The sequence below is a fragment of the Triticum aestivum genome, chromosome 3B (assembly GCF_018294505.1).
Source record: "Triticum aestivum cultivar Chinese Spring chromosome 3B, IWGSC CS RefSeq v2.1, whole genome shotgun sequence".
In the NCBI taxonomy this organism is placed as follows: Eukaryota; Viridiplantae; Streptophyta; class Magnoliopsida; order Poales; family Poaceae; genus Triticum; species Triticum aestivum.
In genome coordinates, this window is record NC_057801.1 from 669121463 (window position 1) to 669145882 (window position 24420).

Consider the following 24420-nt stretch of genomic DNA (forward strand, 5'->3'; position numbering starts at 1 on the left):
CAATCACATGATAATTTCATCTCAGCTAACATGACTTCCCGCAACGCCTTCAAACATCCATGTTGTGCCAACAAATCCTTCACCTATGCCTGCTATAACCCAAGGTTTTCAGTTCCATGAACTTCTCCACCTCAAACCTAGTATCCGATGACACCATGGTTCTTCATATACTTGACACTCTGAAAAGAAAAATGCCCGAGCTTCCCGCGCGATGCCAAGTACAGAACTTGTCTACTACTAGTAACAAATCAACCAGTTGACTGTACGTGAATTTGTTCTTGCCTTGGCCTCAACTCCGCATGTCAATGTCTCCTGCTAAATCCGATGGATCCATATCCCTTGATAGATTTCTTCACCAATTGATTTTCCTGGCAATCTCCGTGTCATACGTGGACTCGGTCCACTTTTGGTCCAAACAAATCTCACTAAAGCTTCAACGTTGTACGTGTTCCCGAGCAGCCTAGCTTGGCAGTCGCGCCTCCACGTGCTCGCGCTTCCAACACGGGCTAGCATCGCTAGCACTCCACGCTCCAAGCCTGCCGCCCCAGCACGCACCTCAGCCACACGCTCCTTCTGGCGGCTTCCAAGCGCCGAACCAAGCGCCGCTGCCGAGCCATCTGATCTGATTCTGACCGCAACTCGCCGAGACTGCTGTTTGCCTGACTTCTTCCGATCGATCTCAACCGCGCAACACATATTGTATTACGACAACTTCTGTGTAGATGATACCGATCTAGAAAATCAATCCTTCCTCTGAATCAACACGATCCGAAGCCTTCGAACAACCTAGCTCATTATACCACTTGTTAGAATAAATCCAAGGCATATCGTCGATCAATCGAGAACCAAGCAATCACACGAACACGACACCGAGATTTGTTAACGAGGTTCACCGATATGGCTACATTTCCGAGGCCTGACTACGAGCGCTCCTCCCCGTGACACCGTCACAATACCGTACACCGGCCACCCGGGCGCCGGCACACGCCGCCGGCTCCCTCTTGCGCGCCTGTGCTATTATGTTGGCATATGTTAGGTCAACTCCACCGCGCGACCCTATCATGTCCGCCCCCGTCCGTTTGGGGTAAAAGGGACAAAAGAGGCGGCCCAGCGCGCGGCCTCAAACGGACAAATGTCCGGATTCCGTCCGTTTTCGACCCATCCCCGGCCCAAATTTGCGCTCGGTTTGGGGTGAAACGGACGCGCGCGGACGGCCGCGACGCACGCCCTTGTCCCCCCGTGGCCCGCCTGCCGGGGACACTAGCAGTCCCTCCGCTCCCAACGCTTAAGCCTCTCTCCCCGCCCCGCCCCGCCGCCGGCGCCGCCCCTATTCTCCCCACCTTTGGATATGGCATCGCAAGATCTTTGGATATGGCATTTTTTTTGGCATGGCAGGTTCTCACAATGATATCAACGTGCTGCAGCGCTCTCCAGTCTTCGCAAGGCTTGCAGAAGGCCACTCCCCACCTGTCAACTTTGAGATCAACGGCCACCAGTACAACAAGGGATACTATCTAGCAGATGGTATATATCCTCAGTGGTCAACTTTTGTGAAGACAATCTCGAAACCCCAAGGTGAGAAGAGAAAGAGATTTTCCCAAATGGAAGAGAGTGCTAGAAAGGATGTGGAACGTGCTTTTGGTGTGCTTCAATCCCGCTGGGGTATCGTTCGAAACCCTGCACTGTCATGGGATGAAAGGAAGTTTTGGGAGGTGATGACTGCTTGTGTGACTATGCACAACATGATCGTCGAGGACGAGCGTGATGAGAGTATCTTCGACCAAGGATTTGATTATCAAGGTGAAAATATTGAGCCCCTGCACCAAGACCCGGCCACATTTGAACAGTTTGTCTAATTCCACCGTGAGATGCGTGATTGGCACACTTATTTGAATCTTCAAAATGACTTGGTTGAGCACGTCTGGGATCACATTGGCAACCAATAGATGTATTGGTCCAATTTATGTTCAGTCAAGACAATTTTGATTTGGTTGTAAAACTATTTTATTAAAGACAATTTCAATTGGGCTGTAAAACTATTTTAATTTTCAGACAAATATTTGGGTTGGAAACTAGTTTTGATGCAAATTTGGGCATTTTTTGCCCTGACGGACATGATGGGGCAAATGGATGCGGCCGCGCGCTGGGCGCACGGCCACCGCATCCCAGGACAGGCCCGGACACGACCCTAAATCCCTACCCAAACGGATAGAAACCGGACAAAACGAACGTCCGTTTGGGGTCGCGCGGTAGAGTTGGCCTTACATCGTATGTGTACCCCGCTATATATGAGAGGCTTAGGATACAAGTGTCCTATTAGGACACGACTTCATATCCTATGTAAACACAATACTACTCAGAGTCCAACTGTAACCTACCGTGTACACAATATTCGACACAACTCTAACAGTAACCATGACTAAATTTTAATGGAATAAAAGTGATACCCTTTGTCACACATCTAAGAAACGAAGACTAAAACTTGACGGCAATTCAGTGGTTAAAGCCCTTGGAGGTAGGGCATGTTTTATTCTTCATTATTGTTTACCGGCGGAGCAAAGGGCACCTACACTTCTAGGATATAGTATAGGCAAAGCACTTGATGAACACGACTAGGACTCTTGTTTTATCGGACTCAATTAAGTTCCTGATTTTGCGCCAATCAAAACAAATCGTAAACAAAATAGGCCAAGGAATATTTTTATCCAATCAATAAAGCTCTTCATGGTGGCTTTCCCCCAAAAAGCAGAGCAAGGATTTTACGTCTGCGCTTGGCAACATTATTAAATAAAATATAAACTAAAAAACATTTAACCATTAAGTCCATTTTTAATCGACCACAAGCAATAGTCATAACTGTATCCATTCATTGAATGGTGGTTCAAATATGACAAAATTTAGGACATGTTCTGAAATCTGAACCGAACCTGACACTTAGTACAATCCATAACTAGGAATCCTTGAAGGGAGCAAATTTGGTAATAATATCTTTGAGAACAGAGAGGCATCATGCAGTTACACTGTCCAGAACATCCCATCGCCTCCACCTGATCTGCTGCCTGAAAGAGAAGAAAAATGAGCAAGATGGTTCAAGTCTTGGCTAAAAGGAGCAGATCAACATAGGATGGTGCGTCGCTTAGGTAAATAGGGAAGCAGTCATGCATCTAGAACACACGATGCATGCAAGTAAAATGTCTTACTCAAACAACATGAAGGTACTACATCAAATGGTGAACAAGAATGGTGGCAAGAAAGTAAGGCTTCAACTTGGAAACGTAGGTTTCAGGAACTAACCGTTTTTGTGGATTTTAGGAAGCAAGCTTGGCAATGAGCTCCTTTAAAAGATAGGGGCATGTTCTAATTATGTCGTCGAAGACGTCAGCCGCCGTTATCTCCTTCAAATTAGACGGTGTCTTGAGGAACTCAAGGCATACATCCTTCAATCCACCACAATTGTGCCTCTCAGCTAGAATAAAAATAGTCTTCACCGTGCTTACGTCTATGAGTTTGCATAACTTTTCTTCACATAGTACCTTCAGCCTTTGTAGATTGTATCTATCTGCCGCCGCAATCAAGTGTTGCAGCCACAATGCTTCTTGGGCTTCTCTTTCCTGCAGCATGTCTACCTCCATCTCGGGTAGCGAGCCGGTGTAAATAAAGCTTAGCAAGGCTCTAAACACTTTTGCTTCCATGTCTTCAATTTGTATGACACTGGCAACCGCGCCTACCTTCATGGGGCCAAATAGCTCTGCCTTGAAGACCGAAGACCGAGCAACAAGCACAGACCGGTGTGCAGTGAGCGTCTCGCCGCCAACGTTAAATGTCACGTCAGTGCCCTCCTTGGACATGAGGAGGTTGCTGATAAGCTCTTGTATGGTAGGAGGCGGTACCACGGCAAGGTCGCATCTGATGGTGAAACAATCATCGTTGAGATGCTTTGATTTCTCAAGGGCATCCCTTTTCACGAAATTCTTGTAAACCCAGCATGGATTACCGCTAGAGAAGTTGCATGGCTCTTTTGCACGAATATATGCCGAGTCTTGCTTCTCATGCTGATCGAGGAAACTGAATCCAACCTGCACCTTCAGATTTTCTGTAACATTTTTATCGACGAGGAAAAGAATGAGCGATACAGAGTCCTCGGCGCAGTCCGACGGGGCGCCTTTGGGGCAGTAGAAGATGCGCCAACAATGTCCTCCTACCATGAAAGGGAGAGACAGGATTACCGTGCCAGCAGATGCAGTGGCCTTGGTGTGCGAGTAGGCGTTGACCACAAGCAGGTGGTACCCGCTGGCCGCGGCGACGTTGATGGCGTGGCCGGTGGCCTGGCCCTGCCCGACTATAGACACGCCTGTAAATGACATTGACAGATGGGCAAAATTTAACTGAATCTGATATGGGCTATGATGCAGCCGCTGAGCCTCCCGATCTTTCACGGCAACCGGTACTAACAGACGCAACTTCCAAACAAATAGCCCCAATAACTGATCCTTCTGACGATCAGGCAACGAATGGCAATTTCAGATCAGCAGATGCAAGCAGCACACAGCCAAAGATCACAGCGATTTCTGATCATGCCAGCAGCAAGAGGAACTTAATTACGGGCAAGCAATCAGCGGAACGCACGAGTAAATTCAGTGCTAAGTTTACCGGATGCATGCAGATTCAACCTAAGAACAGACGAACCCTGCTGGCGCGTGCAGGACGAGCGCCGTCGGCCTCGCGCGGCTACTAGAGTCGAATCGATGGGTTGCTCCGATCGCAGCGGCCAGCGCGTGGAAAACTGGAAACAGCATCCACCAGTTTTTAACTAGCGACGTGCAGAATTGGACGCCGCAAGCTCCATTCTCCGGTTATATATAATGTCAAAGGAATTATTATTATTTTTTGCGAAAGAATGTCAAAGAAACTGGTCTGCCCTAAATTTTTTTTTATTTTTTTAGGGGGGACTGGTCTGCCCTAATGCATGGTTCGTTAGCCCGCCGGGGCTATATCTCGCGGCAGCTATTTCTTGCCCGCTGCAACATGTAAGGACGTTTCGCCACCAGCCTGGCGGTCGTGAACCAGCCTAGTACATAACTGCAGCACGTCTTTTTCCTGTGATTTTCTTTATCGCGATTTTCACTGTTTACATCGGTTTTCTTTGGATTTTTTTTCGGTTCTTTATTTTTATTTTTTATTTTCTCTTTCATTTTCTTTGTTTCTTACTTCGGTTTTCATAAAAAATTGTATTTTTCATACATGCCAATTTTCTTTCATTCACATAATACATTTTCATATACACCAGGAAAATGTTTTATACAAGTTGAACATTTTTCAAATACATTATTAACATTTTTCCAAATTTATGTTTTAATGTCTAATTTTTTTCATACACATTTTACATTTATTGAATAAATCAGAAATAATCATTTTAAATGTGTAACATTTTTCTACCATGTGTTAACATTTTTTTAACTATATTTTTAAACCATTTTATTGAATATGTGTTGAATTGTCTAAAATACACGTTGAAACATTTTTTTAAAACTATGCAAACATGGTTTTACATTCTATAAGTATTTTTCTAAATGTCACAATCATATTTTGAAATGATTCAACATTTTTTCCAATGTAATTTACATTTTTTAATGGTATGAAACTTTCTATTTACAGTAATATTTTTTAACAGTGTATAACACTTTCAAAAATGGCACATACAATTTCTTGAACACGTGATCATGTTGACATACATTTGTTTAATGGTACAAACATTTTCTAAAAGTTGAGTGAACCATTTTTATCAAACTGCATGAACATTCTTTTTAATGTGTGATGCATACATTAAAAATTCTAAATAAATTTCCATAATGGTATGTCTTTACTATTTTTCAAAAATTCAAAAAATGTGTGAGGCATCAACATGACGAACCCATATGGCTATTAGGCATGCACAATACCCGCTTCCTACGTCAAATAATCTTTTTCGGCAACTTTGCGACAGATAGTTGACCGAACGCAGAGGCGAGCGATCCGCAAGAGTGAAATTGGGACGGGTCAATAGATATAGTAAATGCACGCAACCGGTTTTGCTCCGGTCTCTATTATGGTTTTTTCTGCCTTTTTTTTGACCTTTTTCAATTGCGTTAAGTAAGTTAAAATGTCTAGAAAATTCAAATTTCATTAAGAGATTTCAAGTTTTTCTTATAAAATTCAAATTTCGTCTGGAGAATTCTAAAAATGAAGGAATATTTAGAAAATTGGAAACTGCAAAATGTTTCGAAAATTCATAAGTTGTTCAGAATTTTGAAAAAAACTTCAGAATTGTCAAAAAATAGAAATTTCAAAATTTGTTCAAAAATGTGAAAATGTTCCGAACATATTCTGAAAGTTGAAAATTTTCAAAAAAAATCAGTAATTTTGAAACAACTCAAGAATTAGAAAATATCAAAATTTAGTATATCAGAATTTTCAAAAGGCATTGGAATATTTCCCCATTTTTAGAAATTGTTTTGTTAAAAAAAATAAACACTACATTGATGTGCTGGTACATGGTCCCGAGTTGCTATAATCTTCTATATCTAGATAGTTAGCCCCCACTAACATATTTCTCTCAACATGCAAGCATGACACCCCATCATTGGAAAAAGCCCCACCTCAACATGCAAACATGCATGCATTTAAAAACCCATTCAGTTATGCTATTTACTTTTAATTCTTATGTTCATTAAAAACTATTATTTCAAATTCATGTTTTATATAACCAAAATCTCATTGAAATATTACAAAACATTCCCGCAATAACGTGCAGGGCATCATCTAGTTTTGTTAATGAGTCGACCCAGTGAGGTGAGCTCTGTACGAAATGCTCCCTATTTGTGAAATAGAAAAATATTAGTTAAGGGGTACATTTGCAAAGGTCACTCACACCTTCTCAGGCATTGACAAACTAGGGTCACATGTCGCGCCAGTGGTTTTTTCTTTCTCTTCGTCGATTCATTTTGTCAAAATGTTTTATCTATTGAACCGTGCATCCAAATCTCGAACCATTTTTCACTATTGGATTTATCGTGTAGAGATCTTTGAAACTAGCTCCATGTTAATTGGTTTCAACAAACTTTTTTCTCAACAAAAAAAAAACCCGAAGAATAAAGTATGTATTTTTCCACTTTTCCCCCTTTTCGACAAACACATATATGTGCCTCCACGAGAAGCTTCTAATGGAAGCACACAACAAAAGAAAAAAAAACAGATTTCTTTTCCTTTCCGAAGAAGACCATTGTGCTTCTCGTGGAAGCAAAATACAAAAAATCACACAAAAAAATCTCTTTCCGAGAAGCACAACAGATCGATGCCTCCACAAGAAGCAAATCTGTGCTTCTCGTGGAAGCAAAAAAAAAGTTCATGCAAAAAATATTTCATGATTTATTTTTCCCTTGCCGAAATTTGTGCCTCAATGAAAAAGCAAATCTATGCTTCTCATGGAAGGATAAAAAATCCGTGCAATTTGTTTTCATGAATTTATTTTTCTCCCAAACCTGGGGAAACCAGATGTAAACAAGAAAAAATATAAAAATCACCTTCTAAAACCCGAAAGCATGTATAGAAAAATTACAAAAACAAAGGAAGCGTCCATCACACGACACGTGGCGGTGGTTGGACGCATCACTTGACGCGATCTTAACCCACAAAAATGACCCTTGTGGGGCTCCCGCCAGGGATAGCCCTTGACTAATTGCTCTCTCAAAGGGGATGCCATCTCGCATAAAGCAAGACATAGTTGCACCTCGCATCTGCCGTTGGCGGTGCCCGCACGTCTTAGTTGGCCGGCTTATTAAATTGGTTTTGGGTTTTTGGTAACAATGCAACATAATGTATGGACTAGTTTTATAACATTCGGTGTGTTTTTTCTTTAATTTTCTCGTTTTTTTTGCTTTTTTAACATTTTTTATTTTTAATACACATTGTACATTTTTCATATATACATGGAACATTTTTCAATAAGTTAAACATTTTCCAAATATTTTTTGGGTACATGAAAACATTTTTCAAATACATATTGAACTTTTTTAATGGTATAAAACATTTTATAAATTACATGAATATTTTTTACATTTTACAATTATTTTTCAAATACAGGTTTGATTATCTTTCGAATAAATACTAAACACTTCCAAATACATGTTGAATATTTATTAAATATCACAAAACATTTTTTGAAAATTATATGAATTTTTTATATTATATTAATATTTCCTTTGAACATGTGAAGAACATATTTTTAAAATGTGTGAACTTTTGTTTGAAGTGTTATGAGCATTGTTTTAATGGTCTGAAACATTTTTTTACATCGTTTACTTGTAAAAAAAACACGAACGTATACGTGTACTTTTTTTAATGTCATGAATATTTTTTCAATGATAGAAATATTTTTTTAAAGTTGCATGAAAATTATTCTACACTGCATGAACATTCAATAAATGCATGATGAACACTTTTCAGATATAAGTATTTTTTTAAAAAATTATGTATTTAGATATTTTAAAATATAAACAAATTTGAAAAAGGTGAAAGAAATAAACGGACAAACATGATACTGGACCGGCCCATGAGAGGGTGTTCCTTGAGGTGAAGCGTGGTAGGTCTAGCGACAAGCAAGCTATAGCACTGCCCTCGTTAGCCCCCCTTATCCCTTTGGTTACTAAGCTCCCTTGAAATGCAGCCTCCTGGTGCATTGAGGTTGGGATTGTGTGTGGGCTCGTGTGTAAGGGCTGGCCAAAAGCGGTCGTGGACCCCGCTAGTCAGCCCTGAGTGGAGCGTCAATTCGACCTCGATCGAGTCGTGGTCCGCACATCACTTGTGTTCTTTCATGTCGATCCTCATCCTCTTCTCTAGATGCCTCTTGACCCAATCAAGCCACATCATCGTTGTTCGGCAGCCCACACCACAATCCAAAGATGAGAAATGCAGCATCACCTGCTCCTCCTCCTCTTTATCCCGGCACTATTTCTTTCCTAAGTCCATCATCACCAAGTTAGGTGCTCCCCGGGCACGAGTCCTCCTACCACTGCTACCGAGCCTCAATGCATCTCATCCAAGTCAGATTTATTCTCATTGTGTGGCACCAAAGCAAAGAGTTGCAGTGACCCCGGCCCTCACCGGCCCACCCAACGTAGGTGTCATGCCACCTCCCGCCTTTGAGATGTCACTTGCAAAGGGGGTCAATGCCGCATGGGGCAGAGAAGGTGTCGGTCTCTCGCCAATTCGCAATACACCGCCATCTATCAGGGGTGGCATGCGGTGAGTCCCATTGGCTCGCACTACCACTTTTGGGTTAGAATGGATGGATTAGGTAGGTGTATGTCCAAGTTTCTGCCTTTTTATGCTGCTTGCAATTCAAGAACATTGATTTTAGCTCAGTCATGTACTCCTCCGGCAATTTACTATGTTGTTTGTGAAAGTGTAGAAAATAATCCAATCTTCTATTCAAGTTTCTTTGGTGGAATTTGGTCCTAGCACACTTATGTGTATTCATAAACTAGTTTATTAGCATTGTGTATGTGTTGATAATAAATGGAGCACCACTCATGGTTTGATTTTGTCGTTAAATCTTTCCTTCACCTTATTCCTATAGATGTAGGTGTGTGTTTGGACTTAGAAACTTGGGCTACTTGGTGCTACGTTTGCATGTGTGGGCTGATGCCCAAACATATATATGCATCTTTTTCAAGTTTTTAGAATGAGCAGTTATTTCCCTCTTGTATGATGAAGCTCTACTCAAGTAAAATATCTCATATGAGCAACAATTTCTCATATTGGATAGTTTTCTTGGTGTTTGTTTGGTGAGTAACTTATTGAACATACTGATGGAAGAAAAATAATGGCTTGATTGAATTATAGGTATCTTAAGTGCATGTCCTAGTCCACAGATATATGATATTAAACGTACTAGTTTGCTCATGCAACTGATGTTCACTTGAAGTCATTGGCGAATGTTTAGACGAAACATATGCTACATTATGTAGTTTTGATATAGAAGACACGTAAGATAGCCAATCAGTTTCAGGAAACTGAACCATGCACGACAAAGATATTTTTTGTTTATCTATAAACAACTCGAAGGCATGCCTAAGAAATGGGGCTTAACATTTACCATTTGAGTCTAATGCAAAACGGTGTAAGTTGACTTGCTAAGACTTGTTTAAAATGTTGGGGAACGCAGTAATTTCAAAAAAAAAATCCTACGATCACACAAGATCTATCTAGGTGATGCATATCAACGAGAGGGGAGAGTGTGTCTACATACCCTCGTAGACCAAAAGCGGAAGTGTTTAGTTAACACGGTTGATGTAGTCAAACGTCTTCGCGATCCAACCAATCCAAGCACCGAACGTACGACACCTCCGCGTTTAGCACACATTCAGCTCGATGATGTCCCTCGTACTCTTGATCCAGTTGAGGCCGAGGGAGATTTTTGTCAGCACGACGGTGTGGTGACGGTGATGATCAAGTTACCGGCGCAGGGCTTCACCTAAGCACTACGATGATATGACCGAGGTGTGTAACTGTGGAGGGGGACACCGCACATGGCTAAAAGATCAACTTATGTGTTCTAGGGTGCCCCCCTGCCCCCGTATATAAAGGAGCAAGGGGAGGCCGGCTGGCCCTCCTAGGCATGCCCCCAAGAGGGGAATCCTACTAGGACTCCAAGTCCTAGTAGGTTTCCACCAAGAGGGAGAGAGGGGGAAGGAAGGAGAGGGAGAGGGAGAAGGAAAGGCCCCCCTCCTAGTCCAATTCAGACCCAAGGGGAAGGGGTGCGCGGCCTGCCCTGGCCGTCCCTCTCTCTCTCTCTCCACTAAGGCCCATCGAGGCCCATTAGTTCCCCCGGGGGTTTCGATAACCCTCCGACACTCCGGTTTTATCCAAAACTTCTCCGGAACACTTCCGGTGTCCAATATAGCCGTGCAGTATATCAATCTTCATGTATCGACCATTTCGAGACTCCTCGTCATGTCCCTGATCTCATCCGGGACTCCGAACAAACTTCGGTCATCAAAACACATAACTCATAATACTAATCGTCATCGAACGTTAAGCGTGCGGACCCTACGGGTTCGAGAACTATGTAGACATGACCGAGACACATCTCCGGTCAATAACCAAGAGCAGAACCTGGATGCTCATATTGGTTCCTACATATTCTATGAAGATCTTTCTCGGTCAAAACGCATAACAACATATGTTGTTCCCTTTGTCATCGGTATGTTACTTGCCCGAGATTCGATCGTCGGTATCATCATACCTAGTTCAATCTCATTACCGGCAAGTCTCTTTACTCTTTCCGTAATAATTCATCCCGCAACTAACTCATTAGTCACAATGCTTGCAAGGCTTATAGTGATGAGTATTACCGAGAGGACCTAGAGATACCTCTCCGAAACACGGAGTGACAAATCCTAATCTCGATCTATGTCAACCCAACAAACACCTTCAGAGACACCCGTAGAGCATCTTTATGATCACCCATTTACGTTGTGATATTTGGTAGCACACAAAGTGTTCCTCCGGTATTCAGGAGTTGCATAATCTCATAGTGTGAGGAACATGTATAAGTCGTGAAGAAAGCAGTAGCAATGAAACTGTAACGATCATAATGTTAAGCTAACGAAAGGGTCATGTCCATCACATCATTCTCCTAATGATGTGATCTCGCTCATCAAATGACAACACATGTCTATGGTTAGGAAACACAACCATCTTTGATTAATGAGCTAGTGAAGTAGAGGGCATACTAGGGACAATATGTTCTGTCTATGTATTCACACATGTACTAAGTTTCCGGTTAATACAATTTTAGCATGAATGATAAACATTTATCATGAAATAAGGAAATAAATAGTAACTTTATTATTGCCTCTAGGGCATATTTCCTTCATAAAACGGTCAATATCTTGTATTTCAGGAGTTTGAATATCAGACATATTAGAAGAAAATTCGTACTTTTCAGCAGTTTTCACTAAATCTAATTGTGTTTCTTTACTAACCCATATGAAATAATTCATACGTCATAAGTAATTTGAGAACCACTCAGAGTGTTCTTCATTCTTTGATCCAAAAAGTTCATGTTCTGAATTCTACAATAGGTTGTATGGCTAATGATATATGGTGGTAACGTGCCATTATAACGGTGATTTCACTTTTGTTTCTACTGCTCGACTTCTGTAAATTCATAGTTAATAATTGTTATAATGAAAGCATACATTTAGCTCAATATAAGAGCTATTGAGTGATCCGATCCAAAACCATTTTTTCATTTGGATTTTTTTTTCATTCAAATGTAGAGCTCTAGGGGTACTGAGCTATCGACACATCATGGGACCAGAGAAGGTTCTCTAATGGGTGATGTTAGATATGCCATTTAAAAACTGGTTTGGAGTTTACTTCGTCTTATTTTTCCTCAGTCACTAAATTATAGGATGTTATTTGTTTGTATCTTGCTTTGGTAGTGATATTTGACTCATAAAAAATTATTTTAATAGCATGATTTTTATGTCTCTTTTAGGATTAATGTATTGTTCCATAACCGAGATAAAGTATAGTATCCCCCTGATATGTCCATTTTGCATCATGCTTTTATATAAATATTTATTGCATTATGGGCTGTTATTACACATTATATCTCGATACTTATGGCTATTATCTCTTATTTTACAAGGTTTATCATGAAGAGGGGGAATGCCGGCAGCTGGAATTCTGGCTGGAAAAGGAGCAAACGTTGGAAACCTATTCTGCACAGCTCCAAAAGTCCTGAAACTTCAAGAAACAACTTTTTGGAATTAATAAAAAAAATTGAGCGAAAGAAATACACTAGGGGGGCAACACCCTGTCCAGGAGACAGGGGGCGCCCCCCTATAGGGCGCGCCCCCTATCTCCTGGGCCCCCTGGTGGGCCTCCGGTGTCCATCTTCTGCTATATCATCGCTTTTACCCTGAAAAAATTGTGGGCAAGCTTACGGGACGAAACTCCGCCGCCACGAGGCGGAACCAATCTAGGGCTCTGGCGGAGCTGTTCTGCTGGGGACACTTCCCTCCGGGAGGGGGAAATCATCACCAACATCATCACCAACGATCCTCTCATCGGGAGGGGGTCAATCTCCATCAACATCTTCACCAGCACCATCTCCTCTCAAAACCCTAGTTCATCTCTTGTATCCAATCTTGTATCAAAACCACAAACTGGTACCTGTGGGTTGCTAGTAGTGTTGATTACTCCTTGTAGTTGATGCTAATTGGTTTACTTGGTGAAAGATCATATGTTCAGATCCTTTATGAATATTATTACTCCTCTGATTATGAACATGAATATGCTTTATGAGTAGTTACATTTGTTCCTGAGGACATGGGTGAAGTCTTGCTATTAGTAGTCATGTGAATTTGGTATTCGTTCGATATTCTGATGAGATGTATGTTGTCTTTTCCTATAGTGGTGTTATGTGAACGTCGACTACATGACACTTCACCATTATTTGGGCCTAGAGGAAGGCATGGGGAAGTAATAAGTAGATGATGGGTTGCTAGAGTGACAGAAGCGTAAACCCTAGTTTATGCCTTGCTTCATTAGGGGCTGATATGGATCCATATGTTTAATGTTGTGGTTAGGTTTACCTTAATACTTCTTTTGTAGTTGCGGACGCTTGCAATAGGGGTTAATCATAAGTGGGATGCTTGTCCAAGCAAGGGCAGTACCCAAGTACCGATCCACCCACATATCAAATTATCAAAGTACCGAACGCGAATCATATGAACGTGATGAAAACTATCTTGACGATAATTCCCATGTGTCCTCGGGAGCTCCTTTCTCATTATTAGAAATTATCCAGGCTTATCATTTGCTACATAAAGGATTGGGCCACCTTGCTGCACTTTATTTACTTTATTTACTTGTTACTTGTTACTATTTATCTTATCACAAAACTATTTATCACCTACAATTTCAGTGCTTACAAAGAAAACCTTACTGAAAACCGCTTATCATTTTCTTTTGCTCCTAGTTGGGTTTGACACTCTTACTTATCGAAAGGACTATGATTGATCCCCTACACTTGTGGGTCATCAAGACTCTTTTCTGGAGCCGTTGCCGGGGAGTGTAGCGCTTCTGGTGAGTGGAACTTGGTAAGGAAACATTTATATAGTGTGCTAAAATTTTCTGTTACTTGTCACTATGGAAACTAATCCTTTGAGGGGCTTGTTTGGGGTATCTTCACCCCAACCAGAAGAGCAAAGAGTTGCTCCTCAACCTACTGAACTTTATGAAAATATTTACTTTGAGATTCCTTCGGGTATGATAGAGAAACTGCTAGCTAATCCATTTGCAGGAGATGGAACATTGCATCCCGATTTACACCTTATCTTTGTGGATGAAGTTTGTGGATTATTTAAGCTTGCAGGTATTCCCGATGATGTTGTCAAAAGGAAGGTCTTCCCTTTATCTTTGAAGGGAGATGCATTGACATGGTATAGGCTATGTGATGATACGAGATCTTGGAATTATAAGCGATTGAAGTTGGAATTTCACCAGAAGTTCTATCCTATGCATCTTGTTCATCGTGATCGTAATTACATATATAATTTCTGGCCTCGCGAAGGAGAAAGCATCGCTCAAGCTTGGGGGAGGCTTAAGTCAATGTTATATTCATGCCCCAATCATGAGCTCTCTCGGGAAATGATTATTCAGAATTTTTATGCTCGGCTTTCTCTTGATAATCGCAACCTGCTCGATACTTCCTGTGCTGGTTCTTATATGCTGAAGACTATTGATTTCAAATGGGACTTATTGGAAAGAATTAAACGCAACTCTGAAGATTGGGGTTCCGACGATGGTAAGGAGTCAGGTATGACACCTAAGTTCGATTGTGTTAAATCTTTTATGGATACCGATGCTTTTCGTGGATTTAGCGCTAAGTATGGACTTGACTCTGAGATAGTAGCTACTTTCTGTGAATCTTTTGCTACTCACGTTGATCTCCCTAAAGAGAAGTGGTTTAAATATAATCCTCCTGTTGAAGTGAAAGTAGTTGCACCTATTACAGTCGAAGAAAAGACTATTACCTATAGTGATCCTATTGTTCCTACTGCTTATGTTGAAAAACCTCCTTTTCCTGTTAGGATAAAGGATCATGCTAAAGCTTCGACTGTTGTTCGTAAGAGTAATACTAGGACTTATACACCTCCTGAGCAAATTAATGTTGAACCTAGTATTGCTATGGTTAAAGATCTCTTGGATGAGGATTTAGATGGGCATGTTATTTCTTTCTGTGGTGAGACTGCTAATATTGCTAGGCCAGATACTAAGACACGTAGACCTGTCGTAGGCACGCCTGTTATTTCTGTTAAAATAGGAGATCATTGTTATCATGGCTTATGTGATATGGGTGCTAGTGCTAGTGCAATACCTTATGATTTATATCAAGAAATTATGCACGACATTGCACCCATTGAATTAGAAGACATTGATGTTACTATTAAGCTTGCTAATAGGGATACCATTAAACCTTTGGGATTGTTAGAGATGTTGAAGTTTTGTGTGGGAAGGTTAAATACCCTGCTGATTTTCTTGTTCTTGGTTCCCCACAAGATGATTTTTGTCCCATTATTTTTGGTAGACCCTTCTTGAATACAGCTAGTGCTAAGATTAATTGTGAAAAGAATATTGTCACTGTTGGCATAGATGGTATGTCTCATGAGTTTAGTTTTGCTAAGTTTAGTAGACAACCTCGTGAAAGGGAACCACCTAGTAAGGATGAATTTATTGGTCTTGCTTCCATTGTTGTTCCTCCAACTGATCCTATAGAACAATACTTGCTAGACCATGAAAACGATATGTTTATGAAGGAAAGAGAGGAAATAGATGAAGTGTTCCTTAAACAGGAACCTATGCTGAAACATAACCTTCCCGTTGAAATTCTTGGGGATCCCCCTCCACCCAAGGGTGATCCCGTGTTTGAACTCAAACCATTACCTGATAATCTTAAGTATGCTTATCTTGATGAAAAAGAAATATATCCTGTTATTATTAGTGCTAACCTTTCAGAGAAAGAAGAAGAAAGATTATTGAAAACTCTGAAGAAGCACCGAGCTGCTATTGGATATACTCTGGATGATCTTAAGGGCGTTAGTCCCACGTTATGCCAACATAAAATTACATTGGAGGATGATGCCAAACCAGTTAGAGATCCTCAAAGACGATTAAATCCCAAGATGAAGGAAGTGGTAAGAAAGGAGATACTAAAGCTCCTTGAGGCAGGTATTATTTATCCCGTTGCTGATAGTGAATGGGTAAGCCCTATCCATTGTGTTCCTAAAAAGGGATGTATGACCGTTGTTCCTAATGATAAAGATGAATTGATCCCGCAAAGAATTATTACAGGCTATGGGATGGTAATTGATTTTCGTAAGTTAAATAAAGCTACTAAGAAAGATCATTACCCCTTACCTTTTATTGATCAAATGCTAGAAAGACTATCCAAACACACACATTTCTGCTTTCTAGATGGTTATTCTGGTTTCTCTCAGATACCTGTGTCAGCGAAGGATCAATCTAAAACTACTTTTACTTGCCCTTTTGGTACTTTTGCTTATAGACGTATGCCTTTTGGTTTATGTAATGCACCTGCTACCTTTCAAAGATGCATGATGGCTATATTCTCTGATTTTTGTGAAAAGATTTGTGAGGTATTCATGGATGACTTCTCCGTCTATGGATCCTCTTTTGATGATTGTTTGAGCAACCTTGATCGAGTTTTGCAGAGATGCGAAGACACTAGTCTCGTCCTGAATTGGGAAAAGTGTCACTTTATGGTTAATGAAGGCATTGTCTTGGGGCACAAGATCTCCGAGAGAGGTATTGAAGTTGATAAAGCCAAAGTTGATGCTATTGAAAAGATGCCATGTCCCAAGGACATAAAAGGTATAAGAAGTTTCCTTGGTCATGCCGGTTTTTATAGGAGGTTCATTAAGGACTTTTCTAAAATCTCTAGGCCTCTGACTAATTTATTGCAAAAAGATATTCCTTTTGTCTTTGATGATGATTGTGTAGAAGCATTTGAAACACTTAAGAAAGCTTTGATCACTGCACCTATTGTTCAGCCACCTGATTGGAATTTACCTTTTGAAATTATGTGCGATGCTAGTGATTATGCTGTAGGTGCTGTTCTAGGGCAAAGAGTCGATAAGAAATTGAATGTTATCCAGTATGCTAGTAAGACTCTTGATACTGCCCAGAGAAATTATGCTACTACTGAAAAAGAGTTCTTAGCAGTTGTGTTTGCATGTGATAAGTTTAGACCTTATATTGTTGATTCCAAAGTTACTATTCACACTGATCATGCTGCTATTAAATATCTTATGGAAAAGAAAGATGCTAAGCCTAGACTCATTAGATGGGTTCTCTTGCTCCAAGAATTTGACTTGCATATTATTGATAGAAAGGGAGCTGAGAACCCCGTTGCAGATAACTTGTCTAGGTTAGAGAATGTTCTTGATGACCCACTGCCTATTAATGATAGCTTTCCTGATGAACAATTAGCGGTCGTTAATGCTTCTCGTACTGCTCCTTGGTATGCTGATTATGCTAATTACATTGTTGCTAAATTATACCGCCTAGTTTCACATACCAGCAAAAGAAAAAGTTCTTTTATGATTTAAGACATTACTTCTGGGATGACCCACACCTTTATAAAGAAGGAGTAGATGGTGTTATTAGACGTTGTGTGCCTGAGCATGAACAGGAACAGATCCTACGCAAGTGTCACTCTGAATCCTATGGAGGACACCACGCTGGAGATAGAACTGCACACAAGGTACTACAATCTGGTTTTTATTGGCCTACTCTCTTCAAAGATGCTCGTAAGTTTGTCTTATCTTGTGATGAATGTCAAAGAATAGGTAACATTAGTAGACGTCAAGAAATGCCTATGAATTATTCTCTTGTTATTGAACCGTTTGATGTTTGGGGCTTTGATTATATGGGACCTTTTCCTGCCTCTAATGGTTATACACATATTTTAGTTGCTGTTGATTACGTTACTAAGTGGGTAGAAGCTATTCCAACTAGTAGTGCTGATCATAACACTTCTATTAAAATGCTTAAAGAAGTTATTTTTCCGAGGTTTGGAGTCCCTAGATATCTTATGACTGATGGTGGTTCACATTTTATTCATGGTGCTTTCCCTAAGATGCTTGCTAAGTATGATGTCAATCATAGAATCGCATCTCCTTATCATCCGCAGTCTAGTGGTCAAGTAGAGTTGAGCAATAGAGAGCTCAAATTAATTTTGCAAAAGACTGTGAATAGATCTAGAAAGAATTGGTCCAAAAAACTTGATGATGCATTATGGGCCTATAGAACTGCATACAAAAATCCTATGGGTATGTCTCCATATAAGATGGTTTATGGAAAAGCGTGTCATTTACCTCTTGAACTTGAACATAAGGCATATTGGGCTATTAAAGAGCTCAATTATGACTTCAAACTTGCTGGTGAGAAGAGGTTATTTGATATTAGCTCACTGGATGAATGGAGAACCCAAGCGTATGAGAATGCCAAGCTATTCAAAGAAAAAGTCAAACGCTGGCATGATAAGAGGATACAAAAGCGTGAGTTTAACGTAGGAGATTATGTATTATTATTCAACTCTCGTTTAAGATTTTTTGCAGGAAAACTTCTCTCAAAATGGGAAGGTCCTTACGTTATCGAGGAGGTCTATCGTTCTGGTGCCATAAAAATCAACAACTTCGAAGGCACGAGTCCAAGGGTGGTAAACGGTCAAAGAATTAAACATTATATTTCAGGTAATCCTATCAATGTTGAAACTAATATTATCGAAACCGTAACCCCTGAGGAATACATAAGGGACACTTTCCAGAACGTTCCAGACTCCGAAAAGGTATAGGTATGTGGTACGGTAAGTAAACTGACTCCAAAACAACTCCAATGGCAATTTTTATCAGTTTTGGAATATTTAAGAATTTTAGGAAGAAAGAAGTAATCCGAAAGGGACACGAGGCTCCCACGAGAGTGGAGGGCGCCCCCCTACTGGGCGCGCCCCCTGTCTCGTGGGCACCTCGTGTGCCTCCCGGACTCCGTTTTCTTGCACATTACGTATTTTGGTCGGTAAAAATTCATTATATATACTCCCGAAGGTTTTGACTACCGTATCACGCAAATATCCTCTGTTTTTGTTTTGAGTTGTTTCTGCAACAGATTTGGAGCAAGATGTCGTCCCAAGATTCGGAGGGAGAGAGCTATATGGCTGACTATATCGCAAACCCAAAAGCATATGGGGATGTGGAACATTATGGCTGGACCACGGAGCAAGAAGATTATGATCAAAAGGGGAAGGAGGAGATAAGCTCCGATGAAGAGGATGATCCACTATCTCAACCTAGCGATATGCATGTGGAGTTCAAGAAGTCAAGCCTCCCTCAGGTTCAATCTATCCCACCATGTTTTTTGTAGGACAGCAAGGCGGCACTATGCAAAAAGATAATGAAACTTGAGCTCGAGAATGAGGATCTGAGGGAGGAAAATTTTAGCCTCAGACGCAAGCTAGAGAAGAAAAATGCAACAACATCACCACCTTCACCACCTCCGAGGACATAATCACATGGGTATGGGCACTCCCCTTGGCAATTGCCAAGCTTGGGGGAGGTTCCTCGGTAACGTATCACCATCACACTCCTATCTTTACCGCTTTATTTAGTTCGATCCTTTTAGTAGTATCTTGATCTAGTAGATTGAAGTTTTGATATCAAGTAGTTTTGAGTTTTGCATTGTGATCTCTTTTTGTAATCAAGTCCGTGAGCTATCTATAATAATTATTAGTGTCGAGTCAAGGGCTTTGCTATGCTGCTATGATCTTGAGAAAGTAGAAAGAATAAAAGAGTTCATATTGATCTTATGGATAGTGATAACTTCACATATAAAAAGTATGAGGCATAAAAATTGTTGAGAGTTGATGAACGTAGTTCTGGTCATCGTTGCAATTAATAGGAAGTGATAAGGAAAGAGGGGTTCACATATAAATATATTATCTTGGACACCTTTTATAATCAGGAGCACTCATTAAGTATGACATGCTAAAAGAGTTGACGTTGGACAAGGAAGACAACGTAATGGTTTATGTTTTCGCGCATCTCAGTTAAAGTATATTGTCATTGACCTTCCAAATATGTTGAGCTTGCCTTTCCCCCTCATGCTAGCCAAATTCCTTTCATCAAGTAGAGATACTACTTGTGCTTCCAAATATCCTTAAACCCAGTTTTGCCATGAGAGTCCACCATACCTACCTATGGATTGAGTAAGATCCTTCAAGTAAGTTGTCATGTTGCAAGCAATAAAAATTGCTATCTAAATATGTATGACTTATTAGTGCAGAGAAAATAAGCTTTGTACGATCTTGTTGTGGAAGTAATAAAAGCGACGGACTGCATAATAAAGGTCCACATACAAGGGGCAATATAAAGTGACGTTCTTTTGCATTAAGATTTTGTGCATCAACCCTAAACGCGCATGACAACCTCTGCTTCCCTCTGCGAAGGGCCTATCTTTTACTTTATGTTTTTACTTTATGCTTGAGTCAAGGTGATCCTCACCTTTCCCTTTTCATTTTATCCTTTGGCAAGCTCCTCGTGTTTGAAAGATCATGATATATATATCCAATTGGATGTTAGTTAGCATGGGCTATTATTGTTGACATCACCTAAAGGTGAATACGTTGGGAGGCAACACAATAAGCCCCTATCTTTCTCAGTGTCCGGCTGAAACTCCATAACCACAAGTATTGCGTGAGTGTTAGCAATTATAGAAGACTACAAGATAGTTGAGTATGTGAACTTGCTGAAAAGCTCTATTGTTGACTCTTTCTGATGTTACGATAAATTGCAATTGCTTCAATGACTGAGATTATAGTTTGTTAGTTCCCAATGAAGTTTTTGAACCATACTTGACATTGTGAATTGATTGTTACTTGAGCATAAGAAGTCATATGATAAAATCTATATATGTTGTTGTTATAAGAATGATCATGATGCCCTCATGTCCGTATTTTATTTTTATCGACACCTCTATCTCTAAACATGTGGACATATTTTTCGATTTTGGCTTCCGCTTGTGGACAAGCGAGGTCTAAGCTTGGGGGAGTTGATACGTCCATTTTGCATCATGCTTTTATATCAATATTTATTGCATTATGGGCTGTTATTACACATTATATCTCGATACTTATGGCTATTCTCTCTTATTTTACAAGGTTTATCATGAAGAGGGGGAATGCCGGCAGCTGGAATTCTGGCTGGAAAAGGAGCAAAAGTTGGAAACCTATTCTGCACAGCTCCAAAAGTCCTGAAACTCCACGAAACAACTTTTTGGAATTAATAAGAATTTTTAAGCGAAAGAAATACACCAGGGGCCCACACCCTGTCCAGGAGACAGGGGGGCGCGCCCCTATCTCCTGGCCCCCCTGATGGGCCTCCGGTGTCCATCTTCTGCTATATCATCGCTTTTACCCTGGAAAAAATCGTGGGCAAGCTTACGGGACGAAACTCCGCTGCCACGAGGTGGAACCAATCTAGGGCTCTGGTGGAGCTGTTCTGCCGGGGACACTTCTCTCCGGGAGGGGGAAATCATCACCAACGTCATCACCAACGTCATCACCAACGGTCCTCGCATCGGGAGGGGGTCAATCTCCATCAACATCTTCACCAGCACCATCTCCTCTCAAAACCCTAGTTCATATCTTGTATCCAATCTTGTATCAAAACCACAAATTGGTACCTGTGGGTTGCTAGTAGTGTTGATTACTCCTTGTAGTTGATGCTAATTGGTTTACTTGGTGGAAGATCATATGTTCAGATCCTTTATGCATATTATTACTCCTCTGATTATGAACATGAATATGATTTGTGAGTAGTTACATTTGTTCCTGAGGACATGGGTGAAGTCTTGCTATTAGTAGTCATGTGAATTTGGTATTCGTTCGATATTTTGATGAGATGTATGTTGTCTTTTCCTCTAGTGGTGTTATGTGAACATAGACTACATGACACTTCACCATTATTTGGGCCTAGAGGAAGGCATGGGGAAGTAATAAGTAGATGATGGGTTGCTAGAGTGACAGAAGCTTAAACCCTAGTTTATGCATTGCTTCGTTAGGGGCTGATATGGATCCATATGTTTAATGCCATGGTTAGGTTTACCTTAATACTTCTTTTTTAGTTGCGGACGCTTGCAATAGGGGTTAATCATAAGTGGGATGCTTGTCCAAGCAATGGTAGTACCCAAGTACCGGTCCACCCACATATCAAATTATCAAAGTACCAAATGCGAATCATATGAACGTGATGAAAACTAGCTTGACGATAATTCCCATGTGTCCTCGGGAGCTCCTTTCTCATTATTAGAAATTGTCCAGGCTTATCCTTTGCTACATAAAGGATTGGGCCACCTTGCTGCACTTTATTTACTTTATTTACTTGTTACTTGTTACTATTTATCTTATCACAAAACTATCTATCACCTACAATTTCAGTGCTTGCAGAGAAAACCTTACTGAAAACCGCTTATCATTTCCTTCTGCTCCTCGTTGGGTTCGACACTCTTACTTATCGAAAGGACTATGATTGATCCCCTACGCTTGTGGGTCATCACCTCCCTCCCCCAAGCCCCGACCAGATTGATTTACTTTGTTGGTAAGGAAGTTGTGACATACTTGGGTATTTTGCACCATTAGCAATCAACTAGAAACAAGTTCATTCTTGGACTATTTTTTCCTATCGAACAGGAATTCTGCGGGATGTTTTTTGTTGTCGATTTGTAGCAATAGAAAGATAATGGAAGTGATTGAATAAGTTGGGTTATGAGAATGGAAGTTGGGTCATGTTGATACTAGATCCATGTCTTGATTATTCGACTTTTCCATTCCAATGCACAATACTATGCATTCCATTCCAAAGAGCGGTTTCGGTGGGTTGATACGATTTCCACTTTGACGGTCATAAGTTGGCATTCTTTGCAGATAACTTCCATCTCGCCATAGACAAAAGTACCCAATTTCATGCCAAGAGACCATGTAAGGGTTGTACGACCCATCCATATGATAAAAAGACTCACAAGTCTAAGATCAATTCCTTCCTTCCCTATCATTAATTAAGGACTGGCTTGCTTCGAGAGAAAGGAAATCTGAATTCCATAGCCGTCTTCCTCACGAGCTGGAACAACTAAAGGTGTAGGTTGGAAACATACTTTTTTTCCGTTGGATTGTGCTCCAGAGAATGGAATAGTAACACGCGCTCCCGAGAGGCGGCATTAGTTTATGGTTCGAAAGCATCTGGGATCCCTGGGGAAGAGGATCAAGTTGGCCCTTGTGAATAACTTGATGCACTATCTCCCTTCAACCCTTTGAGCGAAATGTAGCAAAAGGAAGGAAAATCCATGGACCGACCCCATTGTCTCCACCCCGTAGGAACTACGAGATCACCCCAAGGACGCCCTCGGCATCCAGGGGTCACGGACCGACCTTTGATTCTTGTGAACGTGTCAATTTTTTTTTCTGTTGCATCCTCCAATTGAGAATTTTTTGCCTAAGTAATAGTTGGTTCAGTTGTAGGATTTTATTCTTGATAAGCTATGTAAGTTAGTTTGTGGAAGTAGCGCAAAGTTAGTAGACATACCTTTGGACATTATGTTAAAAAATGAGGACTATGGACCTAGATATAATTTCTGTTACTTCTGATGTTCTTCGTACTACCATGAAAATTAATGAATAGATCAGAGCCCTCCCTCCCCCAGAAAAAGGAGACTGCGTAACTGGCCATGGTCCAAGTCTGTCATTGTTATCATCATACCGACTATTAGTTCCTAGTTTTGTTGCCCTTGGATTAGCTAATCTTATGAAAAAGTGTAATCAAGTTAGAGTATCTCCTTTTATAGAGTTGCAATTGTTCATCTAGATGGCCGGTTGTAACTTCTGGCATTAGAGTCAAATAGTATTCCTAAAAAATTAACAATTGTAGTACATTGTTATCTTTGATCCAACTTATGTACTTTGAACATTTGTTTGAGAGAGAGTGAGGGATTACCACACTAGCACCTTTGTTTGTGTATTTGATCGAACATTTGCTATAAATAAATGACACAAACCTCAGTATGCTTTTTAGGTCACACTATCAAAGGTATCTTATTCATAGTATATCGAACGACAAAAAATGATCAGAAATTTTTATTTGGCTTGACACATAACATTCGTTCCATTGTGGTTCCATGTTTACCCTCTCTTATTTTGAATTTCAAAGATGCGGGTGGGGGGTGGCAACATTTAGGTACATTGCATTTCCTGAAAACATGGTGCTTGCTCATATACCTGTTCGCCGCTCACGCGAGGTAATT

At 40.6% G+C, this 24420-nt stretch overlaps 1 protein-coding gene across 1 annotated transcript; it reads right to left on the reverse strand.

Moving 5' to 3' along the window:
* Positions 1 to 2896: 2896 nt before the first annotated feature.
* On the reverse strand, positions 2897 to 4808 carry LOC123066011 (BTB/POZ and MATH domain-containing protein 1-like). The gene is made up of 2 exons (XM_044489184.1): positions 3295 to 4808; positions 2897 to 3059 (listed from the first exon to the last, which is right to left on the reverse strand). The coding sequence occupies exon 1, from the start codon at positions 4362 to 4364 to the stop codon at positions 3309 to 3311; it is 1056 nt and encodes a 351-aa protein (XP_044345119.1). The 5' UTR covers positions 4365 to 4808; the 3' UTR covers positions 2897 to 3059; positions 3295 to 3308.
* Positions 4809 to 24420: the final 19612 nt, after the last annotated feature.